The following is a 22233-nucleotide window of genomic DNA, read 5'->3' on the forward strand; positions in this document are numbered from 1 at the left end:
AGTACCTTCGCCATGCAAATAGAACTACATTACGACAGAATTTTGGCCCATCAAAAAGAACCCGTGTTTTGTTTTGCAAGATTCCATTGGGCCTAATAGTGAAGCCCAAAAATTACTTGAGCTGTTTTTTTTCCCTCTCTTTCTCCAACCTTAGGCCTCTGTGTTACACAGTAGCAGCTGCTATAACCTAGACTTCTAAGCAATTTCCATCCTCAATCTTCATCGTTGCAAAGTGCAAAGCCGGTGAGTTCTCATCTCATCTTTCTCTCTCTCTTTCAGCATTTCATCGGAAATCGTGGAATTTCTGGCTATGTCACTGGTAATTTCATCAAAAATCGTGCAAAGCCGGTAACTTCACACAATGTTTTTTTTTTTTTTTTTTTTTTTTTTTTTTTTTGGTCTCAAACGTCGACCGACACCGGAGCCTTTTTTTCCCCCCTTCAGTTTAGTAAACAAATTAATTCTGAATTAAGAGAATGGCGCTTGATTTTGGCTTTGATGGTTTTTAGAGTAAGTGCTATATGCTAAACAAACAGTGCGCGATAAAGAATGAAGAAAGTTTTTGCCTATTATATAATGTTGAAATTTCTATTGTGGTATGGAAGTCTTTCAACTTATATATATATTTTTTCCCCAATGTGAATTTTCTTTGGTGCAGTAAGTTTCTCTAATCTTTTTCAAATTCCAAAGCTGTTGGAGAGGTTAAATTTCCCAAGTTGGAGGAAGATTGTTTATGCTGTCACTATGGTCAGTCTTAGCTTCATTTTTTTGTGATTTTTTTTTTTGTCATTATTATATTTTGATCCAGTGGATAAATATGCCATATGGTGCTTTTGTTCTCAGGACGTGTTCAGGAGTGCCATACTGCAACCTAGGCCACCTGAAAGTTTTGCTCTACAGCTAGTTCAGCAAGTTATAAAGCCTCAGGTAATCATTGTGTGAAGTAATTGATCCTTGGTGGAGTTGTCATAGTCTTTGCATTACTTTGTTGACATATTAGCTGCGTATCATTTCACATGCACATGATGAAGATTTCCCATTTATTTGTTTATTTTTTCATAATTTATATTTATAGTTTGTTGTGATTTGCTTGCCTATGTTTTTGGATTTTGTCATGTTGTTATTTCTATTCAGTCGATTGATTTTTGTATGACAGAAACAAACGAAGCTAGCTCAAGATGAGAATCAGTTATTAGAAAACATTCTTCGAACATTGCTTCAAGAATTGGTGGTATGTTTTTCTCTCTAGTTCTTGTTCTTCAAGAGCTGATAGACACGCACATGACCCATATTTGAAAATTATTACTGACATTAAAACAAAGTGGGGGTTTGAACTTTGCTTGGTGTGGTGTAGCAGTTTAATATGCTGTGTTTTTGAGATTTGAATGTAGCTCTGTTTAGAATCTTGTATAAACTTTATTTTAACTCTAAAAAGTAGAATATAAAACAAATTGGAACGGAACCTTCCTATCAGTGTGGAGTTTTTCCATTTTAGCAATCAGCATGGGAGTGATCCTCTATTTTCATTGTTATTCCTTGAAATTATGTGTTAATAGACTTAGTTTTTATTGCTTGTATTTGGTGCAGTCCTCTGCTGTACAGTCAGGGGAGCAGATAATGCAATATGGGCAATCAATTGATGATGGAGGAAGTACCCAGGGTCTTATTCCTCGTCTTCTTGGTTTGTATATATTCTCATTTGCTTTTATTTATTTATTTTTTTTTTCCGTTTAAATTTTTTTTCTATTTTATCAAATACTCGAATATGCTCAAAAAAGTTATATTATTTGGGACATCTTTCTGCAAGAAGTATTATACAAAACCTTTCTTAGGTATTATTTTGGTACTAGGGAAGCTTGTGAGTTGTAAGCTTGTTGGTGAAGGCCCAATCTAAGAAAGTTTTACTCTTCCAAACATCTGTCTGCTAGAATTATTATACAAAACCTTTAATTAGGTATCTTCTGATATTATGACGGCTTGTAAGCTTGTTACTGAAGGCTTAACTATTATCTGGAGGGCTCCTCATGGAAGCCTTGCATGGATCTTAAAAACCATGACAATTATTTGTTGCATATGACTTTTTAATGTAATGAGCATGTCATTTTATGTTTCAGTAAGACTTATATGTTGTAGATAGAACTAAACAATAATACGTTTTAATTTGGAATAAATGATTATTGACAGACATAAAATAGTGTCAAAAGATCTATTTTAGGTTTAACCAAAACTATTTGATGGCTTAGCATTTCTAAATTTTAGGGTTATTGTGGTTGAAAGGGGCAGCATTATAGGTATGATTCAGCCATTTGTTTTGGGATGAGAAAAATTTGAGTTGGGGGCTGTTCTGGGGCAATGAACAATGCTTGTGGACAAATAACACGTAAAAGGAAGTGGCTGTTGATGGAGTTTGGGATTCGTTGTTTGTAGATTGATATTAAAGTTTCCAGTGGTAGGAATTGAGGGTGTTGATGAGATTAAGAGCGTTTTAATTGCAGTTGGGTTTGTGTAGACTTGCAGAAGGTAACTGAATGGTAACCATATTAGCTGAATGGGCATAAGTATGTTATTATTTTTCCTGTAAAAGAATAAAGCCGATGGAGAATGTTTTTGTCCCTTGATTAAGCCACATTAAACACTTAGTGCAAACTTGGCATCTTTATCTACTTCTTGAAACTGCTTCTCTCTCTCTCTCTCTCTCTCTCTCTCTCTCTCAGTTCTTTATCTTCTTTCTACCAGACATTGTCTTGTATCTTTGTGAGAAAGAGCATATTGAAGGTGGCATGATATTCCAGCTATTGGAAGACTTAACAGAAATGTCTACAATGAGGAACTGTAAGGATATTTTTGGTTATATAGAAAGTAAACAAGACGTACTAGGGAAGGTATGTTATTTTTTATTGTCCCCAGATCTTGTTATTTTCTTATTACTTTTTGGACTATTTTTCTATCTTATGATCTCTTTACTTACATTTCTATATAACAATGACTGCATTACTTGCAGCTAGAGCTTTTTGCTCGTGGAAAACTTGTGATGTTGAGAACATGCAATCAACTTCTTCGTCGTCTATCAAAGGTAGGTGTATCAACCATAATACTTGGCAGTGGTTTTAATAGTATATTTTTCCTCAATGTTGTGATTTTCTCTTGAATTATAAGGCATTTATGCAAGCTCTAAAAGTAAGTTCAAAGCTATATAAGTGTTGGAAAGTACTTAAAAAAACTGATGCTCAATGGTGAATGCTTGAATATTTGGTAAACTTTTAGGATTTGTCGACCTCCTTTCTTTTTCTTATGTTTTTGATGAAAATGTGTCCCTATAAGGGGAAAAGGGGGGGGGGGGGGGGGGAAGGTAATGCTAAATAGTTAATATATTACCTATTATATGTTTTCTCAATAATATGATTTAACTAATATTGCTTATTCTAAACAAATTTACATTTTAAAGCTGATTTTTGTATAATGTAGAAAAGCTCTTATGTAACTTTTGCTCATTATAATATCTCATACAGAATTGCATGATGGTAGTTAGTAATTGTTCATTGAAATTTTGAGGATGACATGTTTGACTGTGCCGATACACCTAAACACCGTAGTATATAGAAAAGGAATAGAGTTGGTCCTCATCTCCATCTAGTTTGATTTGAACACATGTTTTGATTGTGCCCATATACCTAAACACAGTAGTATATAGAAGAGGAATAGACTTGGTCCTCGTTGCCATCTAGCTTGATTTTAACATGAATTTCTAGTACCAATTATAATTTTCTATATGAGAAAATTTTTGCCGATATATAAATTTTTTGAATTAATAACATAATAATATATATATATATATATATATATTTAAAACATAGCAATAACATTTATTTACTTGTTTTTTAAAAGTTTTCTTACTGATGTTTTGAAATTCTGAGTCGATAGGCAAATGACGTGGTATTTTGTGGACGGATTCTCATGTTTCTGGCACATTTTTTCCCATTATCTGAGCGTTCAGGTACTTAAATCTCTACTCTTCACTTATGTTTTGATTGTCTTTGATGGGTATTCATCTTTGCTCTTCTGGTTAATGTTTGCAGCGGTGAATATAAAAGGAGTATTCAACACATCAAATGAAACAAAGTATGAGAAAGACCCTCCTGATGGTATATTTTGGCTGCACATAATATTTTACTTCCTTTAATGTCAATCTATTTCTAATGAGTATAATTTTGTTTGAGTATAACTTTCATGAGTACATATTTGAGTTTCTTTAATTTTCAGGCATTTCAATTGATTTCAACTTCTATAAGACCTTTTGGAGTTTACAGGTAAATCTATGCCACAAAGAAGCATGATTCATGACAAAATAATAAAAGTATTTGCTTTTGCAATTCTTTTGTAATAATTATTATATTTCTTCCTTTAAATTTAATATTCTGAATATATTTTGTCTGAAAAACTAATGGAGTAACTCAGTTGTCGTAGTAAAAACATCTTTTGCTGATAGCACAAGATATTCTATGAATATAAGTTGGAAACTGGAAAAAATCTGGAATATTACATTGTCAGTCATAACAATATATATATAATATATATATATTTTTTCAGCAAGTCATCCTTGACTTTTGGCATGTTATCAAATGGTAGTAATGTTGTTTTTCGTATATAAGATAAGTTGTTCTTAGTATTAGACCTTATTCACATCAATCTTGAAAGGGGAGGGATTCTTCTCCTTGTTACCCTTGTGGTTTGATGTGGCATTAAGCATGCATCAACGTAGCTCCTCCCCTCCTTCTCAATTCTCATTCTCAAAAGTGAACTATATATCTATTCTTCAGATCTAACCACCTTATTGACTTCTTGTGCTCCTACGAACATTTCTTTTGCTTTGGGTTTGACGGGATAGTAGTTCAATTTTGTATGAATAGCTGAGAAAGCTCTTGAAGTGCTGTGGAGTAGATGATGGATAATTAGCTACAAAGATGTGATCATAGACTAGATTGGGGATTTGATTTAAATATCAAATAAATTGAAGCTTATCTTCTTTTCATTTACAGTTACATTTGCTGATAAGTATTTTCTGTTTGGATTTTCAGGAACATTTTTGTAACCCTGCTTCCTTAACTCTCGCTCCTACTAAGTGGCAGAAATTTATGACCAGTTTAATGGTATAATCATTCTGTCTTTCTTTTTTGGTACTTTATCTTGAAATTTTGTTCTTTCTCAACATAATAGTTTTTCTTTCTGTTTTGTTATATACATCAAAACTCTTTTCATGAATTTGATGGTTCTACATCTATATACTTTTTTTTTTTTTTTTTTTTTTCTCTCTTTCATTTTATACATCAAAACTCTTTTAATGAATTTGAGGTTTGTAGGTTGTCCTGAGTACATTTGAAGCTCAACCTTTGAGTGATGAAGATGGAGATGCCAATAACTTGGAGGAAGAGGCAGCAAATTTCAGCATAAAGTATCTTACAAGCAGTAAGCTTATGGGTTTGGAGGTAAGCAATGCTGAAAAGTGTTCATGTCTATTAGTTTTTGATCTGTGGCAAAACATTTATTTTTAATTTATTTAAAAGTCTTCTTATCGTCTCTCTCTCTCTCTCTCTCTCTCTCTCTCTCTCTCTCTCTCTCTCTCTCTCTCTATCTGTTCTATTTTCATTTCTATTGCCGGGGGTCGTTATGGGGTTGCTTATGATTAACAGTTAAAAGATTCAAGTTTCCGGCGCCATGTACTTGTGCAGTGCCTCATATTGTTTGATTACCTGAAGGTATCTACTACTGAAGTTCTTAATTTTATTCTTATATGTTTATTCCTTATTTTTATTCTAAGTGGTGGATGATCGGGGAATTGTTATTTGCTGGTAGGCACCAGGGAAAAGCGAAAAAGATATGCCTTCTGAAAGTATGGTTAGTTCTGTTACTGTGTTTTGTAAGTTATATAATCATGTCTTTTAAAAGAAAAATTATGCATCACCTACTGCTATGCTCAGAAATAATGATTATATATTTAATGTGGTGCAGGACCTGAGAAAGAACAAGAACAGGGAAAATAAAGTAAAGAAAACTGGAAAACAATGCACTCATTTGATATTCAATAATAAAAATATTAGTCTTCTATTCAGGGTTTTAGAAGACCCTGATTTTATAAATAAAACTACTAATTGAAGGAAACCGAACCAAAGGGAAAAGTGATTAAATAAGAAAAATTAATTAAACTTGTAAACTAAATCATTAACTTGCATCATCTCCTGCATCCTGTTTAAGCATGCAAGTTTTATAATTTGGAATATCATGGTTTTCACACATTTTGCTAATTCGATATTGATTCTCATTGCGGAGATCAAATTCCTATGCATATGTTTACCTTATTGTAGTTTTCTCAGAATTCTTCTTCTTGTTTACAGAAAGAAGAAATAATGTCTTGTGAGGAGCGTGTGAAAAAGCTGCTTGAAATGACTCCACCCAAGGGGAGTGATTTCCTTAACAAAATTGAGCATATCTTAGAGCGTGAAAAGAATTGGGTCAGAATGTTTCTAATCTCTTTCTTTCTTTTTCACACAAACATCCACACTAATGCTCTATTTCATGAAACTTTTGACGATTTCTATTGACTTAATTATGCTGTATATTGCATAGGTATGGTGGAAACGTGATGGTTGCCCAGCATTTGAAAAGCAACCAATAGAGAAGAAAGTAATCCAAGATGGAGCTAAAAAGCGGTAAGAAACTTATTGCTTTACTCGACATAGGATTTTAGACTTTAGTAATTGTATGAGATTTAATTAATTTGTTCCACTTATGAATATAATAGTTGGTTTGTAACAATTCTAGGAAGAGAACATTAAGCAATTTAGTTGTGCAACGGGCTTGATGTTGTTATTAAAAAAGAACAATAATGAGGAGCATCTCAGCGACTTGATAAATGTGAACCGAAATGAAGTGACTATAAATATGTGGACTTACATATGTATATGCATATGGTTGCTTTTAGTCGTTAGATGAGGGCCTCTTTAATGTTGCCATTTCAAATAGTCTTATCATTGAGATTAATTTTCAGTTCTCGTTTTATTTCTTATTTTCATATTACTAAATTCAAGTCAAAATTCCGATAGTTTGTTACTTACTTGAAACTGTATTATTATCTAATAACGCATATAAATACAAATAAAAAAAAATAAAAAATAAAAAATAAAAAAGGTATAATGGTTTTGTTGAATGCAGATCAAGAACTTATACGATTACCTGTTTGATGCAATATGTGTTGCAATCAATCTTTGTCTACATGGCTTTTTATTCTAATGCCCAGGCTAACTAATTATAATTTAGAAATCTTTATAACTTTTTAAGGCCTTTCGCTTCAGTGACTTTCTTGGAACATTTCATTTGCATATATCAATGTGTTTATGGTGTCCATCTAGCTTTGGTTAAGAAACAAAGTCTTATTTTTTATCGTCTTTTAAATTCTTCAGTAGGCTGAAATGGAGACTGGGAAATAAAGAACTCTCTCAGCTATGGAAGTGGGCAGATCAGAATCCGGTGTGTACAATTTCACTAACTCCTGCTAATTTTACGTGGTAAACTCATATTAAAATAATCTGTTTTTTTATGCCTACTGCTTATGAAAATCAAAATATGGTTTCCAAGACTGCTTAGTTCTCTACGCTTCTCACTTTGGGTCACTTGGATTCACACTGGATGGGAATGGATGAATAAATCATAAGGAATTCATAGGCAAATGAAGATAATTCATCTTTCCCTACATCAATTAAACTTGTTATAGAGATGGCAATTGATTAGAAGTTGAATATGTGAGGAAACATCCAATACAGTGAAATGACTAACATTTGTGTCTTTGATATTGCCAAGATAATTGGTCCCGTCACAGTAGTTATGGAACTTTTTCAAATCATCATTATTTGCTCATGGTCTTTCTTGACATGTCCAGAATGCTTTAACTGATCCTCAGCGTGTTCGAACACCGGCCATCACAGAGTACTGGAAACCCTTAGCTGATGATGTAAGCACTTTCATTTGATTCTGGATGTCAATTTAACTTCTTGATATGTTGTTTAATGTTCTCTATCCTTTCACATACTATAGGACAACATATGCTGTTATGAGATTGTTGCATATCTCTGTATCTATACATTATGTTCACTGTTAGCTACCAATAAGGATCAATTCTTGATTACAGATGGATCCATCAGCTGGAATAGAAGCTGAATATCACCACAAAAACAACAGGGTGAGTTTCATGTCTTAGAGCGCAGTATATTATTAAATTTGGTTTGGAAATGCAAGATTTGCAGTCTTATATTTTTAATTGCTTAGTTATTTATTGTTTTTAAACACTTAGATGTAAATAAAAAGCAAGATGTAAGAGGATTAGGAATCGTCTAAAATTTTTGAAGATAAATCACCAACTAAACCAAAGAATTTTACAGTGTTTTTTCCAGCCAAACTGAAATGATAAGGGGGTCTTTAAACTTCTTAGATGAGGAAACCTACAGTGATACCAAATCTGCAATTTAATTCCTATATCCTTAATTTTGAAAGAATCAAATAATTCCTATATCCTTAATTTCCAAAGAATCAAATAATTCCTATGCCTTTTGAATTAGGAAGCTGTGAAACCTACATCATCCAGGTCCAATTGCAAAAGATGCAGGGGCAAAGACTGAGTTGGAACTGTTTTATTCTGTCCTATTCCATTTATTGTAAATAAACACAACAAAAAGTGAATGGCACTAGGAAATATATTTTCATCCTTTCTAATTATCCTCTATTAATCCATCGTCTCTAGTCATTCTCACTTTTATGTGCCACATGCCCTCTACCTCTCCAAACATCCTCTGAGCCAGAGATCATCATAGCTTTTTACCCATAATAGTCTGAAGATGATAAGCTAAATGTCTAAAACTAACCTTGTATGAGTACTCAGGTATAGTATCCTTATGTAATTGCTTTCCTCAGGACATTTAGAATTCACCCTATGGCCCCATTGGCATCAAAAGTTATTATTAGTCAAACTATAATTGCTTCTTTTCACTTTATAGCTCAAAGAATTCTGTTCTACAAGGAATCTCCAATGCTATTTATTCAATGAAGATTCCCAGAGCTAATATTTCCAAAGCCAAGGCGGCCCCCATAGAATTTGATCAAGTAGCTATCTTCCAATCTGCCAAATGATCCTTATACTCTTAATCATTTCCTTCCAACGAAAATCTCTTGTGATATTTGTGATCTTGACCACCAATTTGAATTTTAAACGTTGTCTAATAATACAATGGAATTCTTTCAAGAAACTGCCTTTATGTTAATGCTATTTCCATCCAATAACCAGTATCTTTTTGTAGGTTTATTGCTGGAAAGGTCTGCGATTTTCAGCTAGACAGGACTTGGATGGATTTTCAAGAGTATGATTATTATAACTGACAACTGAAACATATTTGATGTATATTTCACTTTAATTCAATGTTAAAGCTCATCTAAATTTGCTTACAGTTTACTGACCATGGTATTGAGGGAGTAGTTCCTCTGGAACTTTTGCCACCTGATGTCCGTTCGAAATACCAAGCTAAACCAAATGATAGGTCTAAACGTGCTAAAAAAGAAGAAGCCAAGGGTGCCTCACATCAAAGTGAAGAAAATCAGGTATAATTGGCAGCAGTACTGTTATACTACTATAGATTACTTAAGATTTTTCATATTTCAGAAAAATATTCTCATAAAAATTGAGACGAAGCTTTCTTATCGGTAGAACTTTAAAATTTTCAACCGTCTTTTTAGTCTGCGGGATCTTCCTGCATGTACACCTGCTACCGTGTATTTGATTGAGTATTTTGCGTTAGACTATGCTTTATTTATTTATTTATTTATCATTGCATCATACTAGATAAGTATTGTGTGCCATTTATTTATTTTCTTAGTTTTAATATTTTTCTTTTTCCCTCATTTAATTTTTTCCAAAACAACCTTCACATAGTACTACAGATTTTACACCATGTCCCTGAAATTTGAAAGCAGGGCTTAAGATAATTTATTTGACTTTTTAGCATCCTGTGTTACTAATTTCATATTCTTGAGACAAGCATGATTCTTGAATGATGGTAACAGTTAAAATAAATAAATAAGTAGACTACGAAGTCTAGGTCTATTGCATGTTGGTATTTTTCTATTTATCCTGTCGATATATAAACATACTTAGCAACTTTCTTCTAGCTCTCTAACAAGGTTTTGCCTTTTTCTTTTCGTTTCTGCCAAAGATTGCCACACCTGCAAGTGAGATAGATGAGGGAATCAAAGCGGATCTTGAGGCCTCTGGAACACCAATGGACACTGATGCCACTGCTGCAACTGGCAGTATGTCTCAAGGTGGCAGTCCAACTGCAGATGAACACCAGAAGCAAAGCTCTGACACAGATGGTCAAGAGGCAGCTGGCCAGTCAGAACCAGATGCCGATGTAGAGGCTGGGATGGTTGATGGTGAGGCAGAGATGGAGGCAGACACAGAGGTCGATTTAGATGCAGTTGGCTGAAGGATGAAAGAATTTACTGCCTCTTGAAGGAAGATAGTTGTTGACATCTATTTGACACTTTCTAGAATAGGATCAGAATCTGCCTAAACCGTGGAAGGCAGATTAATACCTGTTACAAGTATTAACCGTGGAAGGCAGATTAATAACTGTTAAAAGTATTCCTTTGGCCAAGTACCGACTTTCAACGTTCTGCTTTCTATGCAACAATTTATCCTTTTCAAGTAGAGGTTCCATCACGTTAATCCATATTGCTCAATCCAATTATTCTCTTCTAAAATATCTTAATTTTTTTTCTCCTCTTTATAGATTTGAACTTGAAACGCAAGAAACAATGTAGTCTGATAACAAATGCAGAACCTGATATCCGGGAAAATCCATCTCCAGTTTTTTAATGGATATTCCTCTAAACTTAGTATTTTTCAAGTTAATAGGCTCGTAACGAAAAAAACAACAATCCGTCACATTAATTCCACATCGAAAATTATGCCTTTTGATTCAATTGATGTTCGCAATTTCAATATGCTTGTCCAGAAGGCAATGCAAAGTCTCTAAATCCATATTTTTTTGGATCTGTTAAATCATTGAAAATAATTCGAATTATTTGGAATCTAAATATAATCTCAAATCTTAAGCTAAGTGAGGGCACCCATCACAAACTGCGCATATACTAGTATTGGTTGCCACAGAAAAGCAGCAAAAGTGGTATAAAAAATAATACTTGAATATCTTAAACAACAAGCGTGTATACATGTTAAACAACAAGCGTGTATACATGTACTGCTGAAAATCTTGAAGACCTAAGAAAGAAAATTCCCTAGAGATTAGCTCAAATGTTCCCATGATATGACCAGAAGCTCTAGAAGAACTGGCAGAATCTTTGTTAGAACAACAACAGATATAGCTTAGGATGGAACGTTGGGAGTCTAGTCCAATCCAGCTCCAAATATTTTGCCTCTTTGTCGGATAGCCCTATGCTCTCTGTAATAAAACATAAGTAACATGAGATTTGACCACCACATTATATAAGGTACAGAAAGCAATGCAGTCTCATTGGCTCTAAGCACAATATAAAAGGTACAGAAAGCAAAGCAGTCTCATTGGGTCTAAGCATGGCTCATCACCTGCTGCATTGGAAGGTACAACTTAAATTCAGGAGGAAGTTCCTCTTCTGAGTACAGGCGGTCGGAAAAGTATATCCTCCTCAGGCGGCAGTTCGCATGAACCTGAACTCGCAATGTCTCCACATAGTTTGTTCCGTAGGCTCTCCTTGTAAAGTCAGCCAGATTCAACTGGATTTGATTCCACCCTTCATCCATTTTCAGCGGCATGGTACAGATGTACGGCTTCACACGGGTGATAGCCTACAAATATAAAAGATAAAAATAATTAATCCACACATTTCTATTTATTATTTTACAGTGGAACAAGATCACATAAGACATCTTTTAGTCTACACCTAATAATTCCCAAAACCAACATCTATCAACATCAAATAAAATCCTAAAATCAATCAACAATGATAACAATTGTACATAACATTAAAAGCAAATAAAATAAAAAAATGCTAGAGCACCATGTTCAGTCACTCAAATTTCAGAAAGATTAGAGGCAATACAGTATTCTAAAGATTATGTAAACAGGCACATTAGATAAACTACGGAGGTGAATAGGAGAGTATGCACAGTTCAACACTGCTCGTAGTAGTGAATAGTTCCAATAGGGTATGTAACATTTCAAAAAAGCTTCACGGTAACTAACTCAGACTATCTTTACCGAGTATAAACTAACTCTGACCTCTTGATGTTTTGCTATATTAATGAATTTGCAATGCCTGGACTAGACAATGCGTAGCAGAAAAATGTATTGAACAGCTCATGTTTCAATGTGATAAAGGTATTTCTCATGGATTATAAGACAAAGCTATTTCTTACTTGAAGTGTTCCCTGATACATAATAGGATTGTAATCAGAAAAATAATAATCATAAATAAGCATGGTTCAGACTTACAGACTTGGAAATTAGAAGCTCGGAATCGTCGCCTCACATTCTTATCATCCAACACTTGAATCTCAAATGTGAAATATTTCTTCAGGTTTTTTACTATCATAACCAAGAATGGCAGTTTTATACCAAGTGTCGCGGCTGGATCTGCTGGGCAAGTGATGTATGTGGACTGGATATTTGATCCAACTATTTCAAGGACATTGGATTGTATATCTTCATCTTGAGGTCGTTTTATATGGCCATTGACAACTGCTCAATAAAAAGCAATAATATCAATAAATCAAAAGTGACAGTCCTTTATACTATCCCCAGGCCTGATAAAACATCTGCCTCAATTTGAAGCATTAGATCATAACAACAACCCCATAAAACTGAGATATAAAAACAAGTAGCCAGTTTGTTCACGTGAAAGCAAGATAGTTCTGTACAAGATGATTACTAAAAACACTGCCTTCAGAGAATCTGAACTTCAAACCACAGTTTTTTCACTGTATTCATCCCTTTAGCACACCAGAAACAGGCTTAGGAACCGAATTCTTTATATTGGTGTATATAACAATTCTAATCTCTCCAAAAGAAAATCTCTGTTCTCTAATTACAGGAATTCAATCCAAGTACCAACAAAAGAGATGGGAAAACTAGCAAGAACGGAGCAAAATAAACCAACAAAAGAGAACTCCCACTTGCTTAATTGACCATAGTAAAAAGAAAACAAGTTCATAATAAACAGGAAATCGTGGTGTCTCTGGCCAACCCACAAGAAGAAAAGCTTCTGTTGGTAAAAAAAAAAAAAAAAAGATAAAAAAAAGAAAAAGAAAAAAAAGGGGCATCTCTAAGAGGAAAAAAACGTGGTTTTGCAACCATTACGAAGAGTAACTCCACCTCCAAGGTCCAAACTTCCAGACAAGAATTATGACTCAATTCACTATCACTCCCTACGACGTGCAAGAAATCTTCATAACCAAAAGACAAACAAAAAAATTCGAATGATTAAAACAAGCAAACAACATATCAAAAGGCAACTTTATTCGTCATGAAACACACAACTCGAAAAGCCAAAATTTTGTATCAATTTTCACTAAAAAAGATGCATTGTTTAAACAGGGAAAAAAAGAAAGAAAGAAAGGGCCATTAACAAAGGAAGTTTGAAGGTAAAGTCAGCCTTTACCTTCTTTATCCCATATCTGCAAAGGCTTGCTCCTATACAATCACAAAGGAAACGAAGCATAAGAGTCAAATTTGAACCAGAAAAACCATTTGAGCCAAAAAAAAAAAAGAAGAATCAAGATTACCCAAGACTGTAGAGAATTGAAAGAAACCCAGATTGGAAAGTGTTCTTAAACATCTTTTCTGTGATGCTATAAAGCTTAATCTGCAAAAAAATCACAAACCCATCTTATATATAGAACGAAATACGGAGTAAAGATATACAAATTCAACATAAACATCCCAAAAAACAACAAAAAAGTAATATATCGGTTTGGACCTAAAACGACAACGTCAGGCAGAATGTTGAGGGAGACGAAGAAACCCTGTCGGAAGAATCGACTCTCCGTCTCAAACGAAACAAGAAAGGAAAAAGCAAAAAAAGCTTCAAACTTCGGACTTCCGGTTGCACTTTACCTCTTTTTTTTTTTTTTTTTTTCCTCCACTTATTTTTTTAAAAATAATTTAAGTAATATCACGAATAAATTAATTTGTCGATAAGTCCATAGTAATTCAAAGTGATAATAATCTTCTAAATGTGGAGATTTCTTAAAGTATATATTTCATATAAATAGCTAGATCCTAATTGGTGTAAAAAAATTAATAAGCTTTCCCAATAACTCTTTTGAAAACCAATTTTAAAAATTACGAAAAAAAGAAGAAGAGGATATTAATATAAATTACCCCAAATAATTTCTCTGCCAAACATCTAACTATTTGTTTTACATTTTTTTTTTCTTTTTCATTTTTTCACAACAAAAAATATCCTTACTTATTTTTAGTTTAAAAAAAAAATGACAATAGATAAAAATATATATATATATATATAAATATAATTTACAGCTCAACGATTGGTCTTTGAAAAAGCTAAATAGTAGCCCAACCATCGTTCGTCTGTAGGGCCCATGGAAAATATTAAATAAATATTAATAGTATTTGGGGTTAGCCCTATAAATTGATGGTTTTCTCTCCCATACCAAACACTGTGAGCCTCACTTTGGTTGACTTAATTTTTTTTATTTTTACAGTTACTACGTCTCACGCCTCTATAGGGTCTAGAGATGCCTTCAAAGCCAAGGAAACAAAAGACTCCATCAAAGGCTTCAAACTCTGATCAAAACGAATCTCCTACTCTTACTCACGTGGTGGAGGCAGATTTTATGTACTCCCTGTAAAAAGCTTCTAGAAAATATCCTGCACTCATTGGAAAATCTGCTTTCATCGGTGAAGTCTCTGATGATGGTGAATTTGATTCTAAAGGGTGTAAAATTTGGATTTCTGAGCATTCTATGGTCGCATCTTCCTTCACTCCTGGTTCAATCGTATCGGTATTTTACCATTGTCAATAATAGTATTCTATTGTCGTAGGGGATATATTTCTTGAATGTGTTTTTCTATTGCAATGCATGCTTATAATTGATTTTTCTTATAAGTTATCACTTGCCTACCTGCATCTCTACCACAGGCATTAAATACATATACGAATGACCAAAAACCAAAGTAATAATACCATTTCATCATTTAATATAGTGTCATATCCCACCCTTTGCAGTCATAATCTAGTTATAATATCTGCTACTAATTTTATGATGTTGTGGTGCATTAAGGAAGGTTTTGTAAATATGACTGTTTGTTATTTGTGTTTCGTTCTGTTCTTTATGTATATTCCAATTCCTTCATCTTTTCATTTGCTATTTAGCTTTCTTCTTTTACGTCCTAATTCTTGCACTATTCTTTATGTCTCTTGGAGGTTGTGTATGTTTTTTATATTGTCTTCTTTTTTGCTAGTTGATCTTCCTTGTATAAATCCTATTGACAGGTGTCATTGCCTTCCCTGGATAGTGAATTTTCAGATATTTTTCTCAGCTCATTAGCAGATGAATGTGCTAGGCATTTTGGAATTGATCCGGGTGACCAATTGGCTGATAAACCGGGGAACTACTTTGCCCTTGCAAGAATTTTTTTCTTCTAGTAAGGTTGGAATTGCAACGATGTTATTTTCACTGTGTATTTCTAATATTTAGAACTATCTCTCACATGGCAATAACATCAAAAGTTGATAAAGTTTAACTCAATGCAATATAATGTTTTGTTTGAATAAGTAATGGCAATATATGTGTCTGAGCACACGTTTTTCAAGAGAGATCATTAACATGCCACGGGGTGAAATACTGCTGTTTCAAAAGTTGTTTCCATGGAAGATCATGAGATTTTAGTTCAATGCGTTTACTGTTTTCTTTTTGTCTTTTTGGATCTCCACTGCTAAACTATTTGAACTTTATTTGAAAGCACACTATCATATTTATTAGTCGCCATCATACAATCTAATTATCTCATTAGTTAGCTGCACAATTTGTGTTAACCACTTGAATGATAATAATAAAAGGAATATGGATAGATTTCTTGAGGAAATTCTTAGGTGACATTTCAAAAGCAGAAATATTTGTTCTCTGGTCTATTTTAGCAAATTGTTGATGGGTTTACGCTTTAATTTATGTTGTCTTCATTCCAGGTTGCAAGAAATCAAGTGAAATTGTCCGCTAACCTTTCAAACATAATGGGACGTCCTACCTCTGGCAGAGTTGTGTTTGTATACTCTACACAAAATGAATATGAATTGCTAGCTGGTCTTGTAAGTAAATGTGAAAAACCTGATGGCTCCAGGGCTAATCATCTCGTGGTACATGATTGCAATGAATTAGTTTTAGAGCGGGTTCATTCTAGGAATACACTAGCCAGAAGTAGAATTTCCATGAACATTTCTTCAGACAAGTCTTACAAGCATCCCGAAAACGAGGTGCTTGCATCCCATAAGACACCATTGAATCAGTCAAAGTCTAGTTTTTCGAGTGTTTGTCAGTTAATTTCTTCTTCATGTGAAGACTCTAGAGTGAATTCAACTTATTCAAATGGCTTATCTCCGGGTCCTTTTGATGTTATGGAGGTGTTAGGGGATGAAGTTTCTAGAAGGCTTCTGCAGACATGCGCTGCTGCTTGGCTGCATTCTTGTTGTTTACTTAATGGAAACATCGTGACAATTCCCGTACTTTCCCAGATTTATAGTTTCAAAGTGATTGGTGCTAAAACATTGTCGGTAAATGGTTCTCATGATAATGACAAATGGAACTAATGATGGCTTTCTATATGAAGCGTGTGGAGTTGATCGTGTTTATGAGGCTTTTTTTGTAAAACGTGAAACAAAAGTGTGTCCACATTTACCATGGAAAAGACAAGATTCCTCTTGTGTAGACACTGGTTATCGCAATGCAAAAGCTAATACAGAAGATAAAATTTCAAATTTGGGTGGTCTTTCTAAAGAATATGAAATTTTGAAGGAGATTATAGTTTCCTCATCATCGAACACTCTGTCAAAGCATGTAATGTAACACCAATATCATGGTTTCCTCATCATAATTTCTTTATGTTTTCTAAATCAAATGTTAACCATTGATGGAACTGTTTAGATCTGGTTGTCGGCCTATAAAGGGAGTGCTTCTTCATGGCCCACCAGGCACCGGAAAGACTTCTTTGGCGCCATTATGTGTCCGTGATGCTGGTGTTAAACTTTTCTCTGTAAATTACGGAGAAAGTGAGCTATCTTTGCGAGAAGTGTCTGATTCAGCTTGCCAAGCTGCACCTGCTGTGGTGACACTTAATTCCTTTTTAAATTATTTTCCTTCTATTTTGACAGATTATTATCATTTTGTGTTTTCTAGTGAATGTATGTAGTTGTAATTAGGTTTTTAAATACTTTGTTAAACTCCTCAAATAGCACTTCCAAAGCACTACATTTATATGGCGAGCCTAGAGGGATGTTGATGATGATGATGATGATGATGATAATAATAATTTATTTATTTGTGTATTTCAGTTAAATGGCTAACTAATAGGTTTCGCTTACAGGTTTTTATTGATGATTTGGATGCCATAGCACCTGTAAAGAAAGAAGGGATTGATGAGCTATCTCTGAAAATGGTTACTACATTATTGATTTTGATGGATGGGATAAATAGAACTGAGGGAGTACTTGTAATTGCTGCCACCAGCAGGCCTGATAAAATTGAGCCCGCACTCAGACGACCTGGAAGACTTGACAGGGAAACTGAAACAGGTAATATGAAATGTCTTTGTGGTGCCGAATTTTCATTTAATGGTGGAATCCAGAGCCTTTCTAAAGTTTCTCTGCTTGAGATTCTCTATTGCCCTTTGGACATGATCTTTTTCCAGGACACAGTGTTGTCAACTTGTTGCCATCCCACCTTAGAACTAACCTTCACTAGAGAGAACTTGCAAATATACTTCTACTTTATAAACGCATTCTTTTTCCATTAATGTAGTGTTGAGAGAAATTGTTTCTTATCCCTTTAGAACCAACCTTTCACTTGATAAATATGAATTTTATAGACCTCTAATCTTTAACGAGGCATAATTAAGCAATGAGGACTTCTCTGGTCTGCTCACTCAATTTGCTGGATGCAAAATTGAATGTAGCTTAATAGATTTGGCCAGATATGTGACTTGGCTTCTTGTTTGGATGTTGATACGCAGGTGTGCCATCTCCGAAGCAGCCGTTGGATATATTACTCTCCATTTTAAGTGAAATGGACCATGCACTTTCGGAAATGCAAGTTCAACACCTGGCTAGGGTAACACATGGTTTTGCAGGTGCTGATCTCGCTGCACTTTGCAACATGGCAGTCTTGGCTTGTCTCAGAAATCATGCCAAGTCTAGAAATTCCTATGATATTCAGAATGGCGTTGAAGGTGATTGCATGTTGAAAGTGACTTTTGAAGATTTTCAAGAGGCAATGATGAGAGTGAAACCCAGTGCCATGCGAGAGGTATTCTAAATGCTTTGTTGTTTGTAATTATTCAACCGTGGTTAATCTGTGACATGATTCTAAGGCTTAGTAGCTTATTCTTTGTGAATCATCTGGCCTACAATTTTTTTTCTTGAACTTATCAAATGATGGGAAAACAGAGGCCTCCAGGACATCTACTGAGTGTAGATCCGACTTAAAAACATCACTTGAACACCTTTAGAAGTTTATGTCCTTTGACATTTCCAAAAGAATACTACTCCTAAGTTAATAATGTGAAACTCCATTTGTCAATTGTTTGATTATCTATGATGTGTGTTTTTCAGTAATAGTAGCAAATGTTGTTGGAATTGCCAGTCTGTTTTCAATGATGATCAAATGGTAGTTAATTAAAGATACATTGGAGTTGGACTTTTACTGTTGTTAGTACACTCAGAGGATTAATTCATTCAGGCAGTAATTTCTTACAAACGACAATGGAAGAATTATGCTTGTTGAATCAACCACTCATTGTAATTTCTTTTTATTTATTTATTTTTTCAAATACTTGTAGGTTAAACTTGACATTCCAAAAGTTAAGTGGGAAGATGTTGGCGGACAGAGGGAAGTTAAAAATCAATTAAAGGAAGTTGTAGAATGGCCTCAAAAACACCAGGATGCATTGACACGTATAGGGATTCGTCCCCCGGCAGGGGTCTTGTTGTTTGGTTCTCCAGGATGCAGCAAGACCCTCATTGCGCGAGCAGTAGCTTCTGAAGCAGGATATAATTTCCTTGCTGTTAAAGGGTACAGAGGTTTTCAATAAATGGGTTGGTGAATCTGAGAAGGCTGTTAAATCTCTGTTTGCAAAGGCAAGGGCCGTTGCCCCATCCATCATATTTTTCGATGAATTTGATGGTCTTGCTTCTATTAGAGGGAATGAAAGTGACGGAGTTTCAGTCTATGATAGGGTCATATCCCAACTTCTTGTTGAATTGGATGGTTAGTGGCAAATTAATAATGTTATTGTCATATTATTTTTCAAAACATGATTTTTTCTGTTTATAGGAATTTATTTAGACAAACATAGAAATGGAATTCAATTTATAAAGCTCTCTAAAATAATAGGAAAACAAACTCTTGATAATTGATCTCATTATGCACCCTTAAAGTCTATATATTTGTTAATCAATTTGACTGCAGAGATATTGATTTCCAATGTAATTCAGGCCTAAATAAGTTTTTATTTTTACTGTGTTTTTACATTTTCTTGAAAGAGAGTCTTGGTTGAGTTCAGGTTTGCATCAAAGGGTTGACACTGTTGTTATTGCTGCTACAAACCGGCCTGACAAGATTGATCCTGCCCTCCTAAGACAAGGTACTCTTCCATTTTATTTCTTCCACTCATTCCATCTTTCTCGATTGGACACTTGTGCACACACCAAGACTTTAATTCATCAGTATAAAGACCTATATACTACAAATTTGGTTTTCACCATTATGTGTGTGCCATTTTGAACACTTTGCATTTTTTTAAGAATTGTTAAAATTTTTGTAGAAGGTCGCTTCGACCGGCTGCTATATGTGGGACCTCCAAATGAGAGTGATCGTGAAGAAATATTCCGTATCCATTTGCGAAAGATTCCATGCAATCCTGATGTTAGCATTAAGGAGTTTGCTTATCAAACAGAAGGCTTTACTGGGGCTGATATTTCATTTGTATGTGGTCAAGCAGGTCATGCAACTCTGGAGGTTTGTTGAGAACCTGGGAATGGGATTACTTTTGATTAATTTTTTTTTTATGCAAACATGTTCGCAGCTTCATTCTATTTTATGTTTATCATCAGGAGAGTTTGAATGCTACGGAAATAAGAATGCAACATTTGAAGACTGCTATTGGACAAGTGAAGCCGTTAGACATCCGGCCTTATAAAGCGTTATCAGCAAAATTCCATAGGCTTGTTATTTCTATTGGACAGGAAGAGAAAACAGAAGAGAAAAGGAAACATCCCTTGTTTAATTGGAAGTGTCTGATCCATAAAGTTTCATCTTGTTTTACTCTTACTACTCCCCAGTTAAAATAGACAAATATTTAGTGAGGGCCCTTAGGGTATCAAGGGCCGTATTATGCTGTTTTTTTATTAATTATGTCATATTGAATTAAATTTTATTGTGTAATATTTTGTTTTGTTACATATAAATTTTTATAAAAAAAATTATTTTAACACAAAAAATATAGAGTTTTTATTAATAAAATTGATTTTTCGTTGTTATTTGTAGATTATTTTTAAAAATAACTACATTTTTTAAAATAGGTTAAATTGATTTTTTATTATTCGTTTAGTTTTATTAAGAAATTACGTTATCCATAATAATATTAAATAGAATTATGATTATTATTTATGATCTAAAGTTATATAATATTAAAAGCAGTTATAAAAAAAGTTTTAACATTATCTAAAGTGTTACATTATCCATATTATATTAAATTGAGTTTTGATTATTAATTATTAATTATGATACTGTTAAATTATAAAAGTTACATAATACTAAGAAAATTTAGAAAAAAATTACGTCGAAAAATAAAAATTAATATTATTTGAGTATTTTTTTTTTAAGTAAATATCTCTAAATTACCATAGCAAAGAAAGAAAGAAGAACATTTTAAGGAAAAAAAAACAAAAGAATAAATCTTTTATGAAACTCTAATGGGGTATTTAGGTGATGGTAAAATTAGTACGAATTCAAAATTTCTTTAAAAAATGAAATTTTCTCTTGTTTATATAGTTTTTAAAAGGAGGAATTTGTAGGCTCCATTAGAAAATAAATCGCATAATGTATGAAAGTAAAAAGGAAAGTGAATCCTCCCAAAAAGATGTCATTTTAAAATTCCCCTATAAATTAGTTTTACATATTTTTTTAAATATAATTTTATTCTTTGATTTTAATGTATAAATTTATTTAATTATTTATAAATCCTATATTCTTCTATAATTAACCAAACACTATAAAAAGAATTCAAAAGAAATACCTTATATGGAAACTAAATTCCAAGAAACTAATTCTCGAAAACTAGTTTCCTTCAATATTTTCTTTTTTGCCAAATACCCCATAAACGGAAAAAAAAAAAATGACGTTGTAAGGAAAAAAAAAAAATCTTCAGTTTAAATTTTTAACTTACCATGGCAACAAAAAAACAAAAGAAAAAAAAGAAGAAGACATTTTAGGGAAAAAAAAATCCAAAACTTTCCAATCAAGGAAAATATAAAATAAAAAAAAGACCCCCCCCCCCCCCCCAAAAAAAAAAAAGGCAAATGCTGAAAATAAAATAAAATAAACAAGAAACCATGGATTCAGCCAAGAAAAGAGAATACATCAGTTATAATGTGAAGTCCCACATCGGTTGGAAAAGGGAACGAAGCATGACTTATAAGCATGTGGATACCTTTCCTTTGTAGACGCGTTTTAAAACCTTGAGGGCTGGGTTGTAAGAGGATTTCCTAAGCCCAAAGATGACAATATTGTATGCGGGTGTATGCGGGTGGTCTGAATTGTCATAGATGGTATTAGAGCCAGTACCTGGATCGGTGTGCCAGCGAGGACGCTGGGCTCCAAGGGGAGGATTGTGAAGTCCCACATCAGTTGAAAATGGGAACGAAGCATGGCTTATAAGAGTGTGGATACCTTTCCCTTGTAGACGC

General features: G+C 33.7%; 3 protein-coding genes across 7 annotated transcripts; 2 read left to right on the forward strand and 1 right to left on the reverse strand.

Moving 5' to 3' along the window:
* The first annotated feature begins 107 nt into the window (after positions 1 to 107).
* LOC107428685 (THO complex subunit 1) lies at positions 108 to 10747 on the forward strand. 5 transcript variants are annotated; one of them, XM_048469683.2, is made up of 24 exons: positions 195 to 319; positions 445 to 510; positions 659 to 747; positions 844 to 927; positions 1157 to 1231; positions 1588 to 1681; positions 2737 to 2882; positions 3002 to 3073; positions 3922 to 3994; positions 4077 to 4142; positions 4261 to 4307; positions 5076 to 5147; positions 5358 to 5483; positions 5688 to 5753; positions 5851 to 5892; positions 6007 to 6039; positions 6390 to 6506; positions 6622 to 6704; positions 7455 to 7521; positions 7931 to 8002; positions 8180 to 8230; positions 9342 to 9401; positions 9490 to 9639; positions 10251 to 10747. In XM_048469683.2, the coding sequence occupies exons 3-24, from the start codon at positions 745 to 747 to the stop codon at positions 10521 to 10523; spliced, it is 1872 nt and encodes a 623-aa protein (XP_048325640.1). In that variant the 5' UTR covers positions 195 to 319; positions 445 to 510; positions 659 to 744; the 3' UTR covers positions 10524 to 10747. The 5 variants fall into 5 exon arrangements, with proteins under 5 accessions (XP_048325638.1, XP_048325637.1, XP_048325641.1 ...); XM_048469681.2 differs by lacking the exon at positions 445 to 510 and having other exon boundaries at positions 108 to 243; XM_048469680.2 differs by lacking the exon at positions 445 to 510 and having other exon boundaries at positions 183 to 319.
* A 403-nt stretch (positions 10748 to 11150) lies between these two features.
* LOC107404952 (uncharacterized) lies at positions 11151 to 14175 on the reverse strand. The gene is made up of 6 exons (XM_048469685.2): positions 14014 to 14175; positions 13820 to 13899; positions 13696 to 13727; positions 12535 to 12776; positions 11645 to 11884; positions 11151 to 11501 (listed from the first exon to the last, which is right to left on the reverse strand). Exons 2-6 carry the CDS (start codon positions 13870 to 13872, stop codon positions 11493 to 11495), a joined length of 576 nt encoding a protein of 191 aa, XP_048325642.1. The 5' UTR covers positions 13873 to 13899; positions 14014 to 14175; the 3' UTR covers positions 11151 to 11492.
* LOC107404948 (calmodulin-interacting protein 111-like) lies at positions 14037 to 20746 on the forward strand. The gene is given in 13 exon segments (XM_060819583.1): positions 14037 to 14061; positions 14913 to 15061; positions 15553 to 15696; positions 16234 to 16834; positions 16884 to 17106; positions 17198 to 17378; positions 17637 to 17844; positions 18282 to 18574; positions 19107 to 19334; positions 19336 to 19534; positions 19830 to 19910; positions 20094 to 20284; positions 20380 to 20746. Coding segments are annotated over 13 exon segments (2760 nt in total). The 3' UTR covers positions 20617 to 20746.
* Positions 20747 to 22233: the final 1487 nt, after the last annotated feature.

Source organism: Ziziphus jujuba, chromosome 8 (assembly GCF_031755915.1).
Source record: "Ziziphus jujuba cultivar Dongzao chromosome 8, ASM3175591v1".
In the NCBI taxonomy this organism is placed as follows: Eukaryota; Viridiplantae; Streptophyta; class Magnoliopsida; order Rosales; family Rhamnaceae; genus Ziziphus; species Ziziphus jujuba.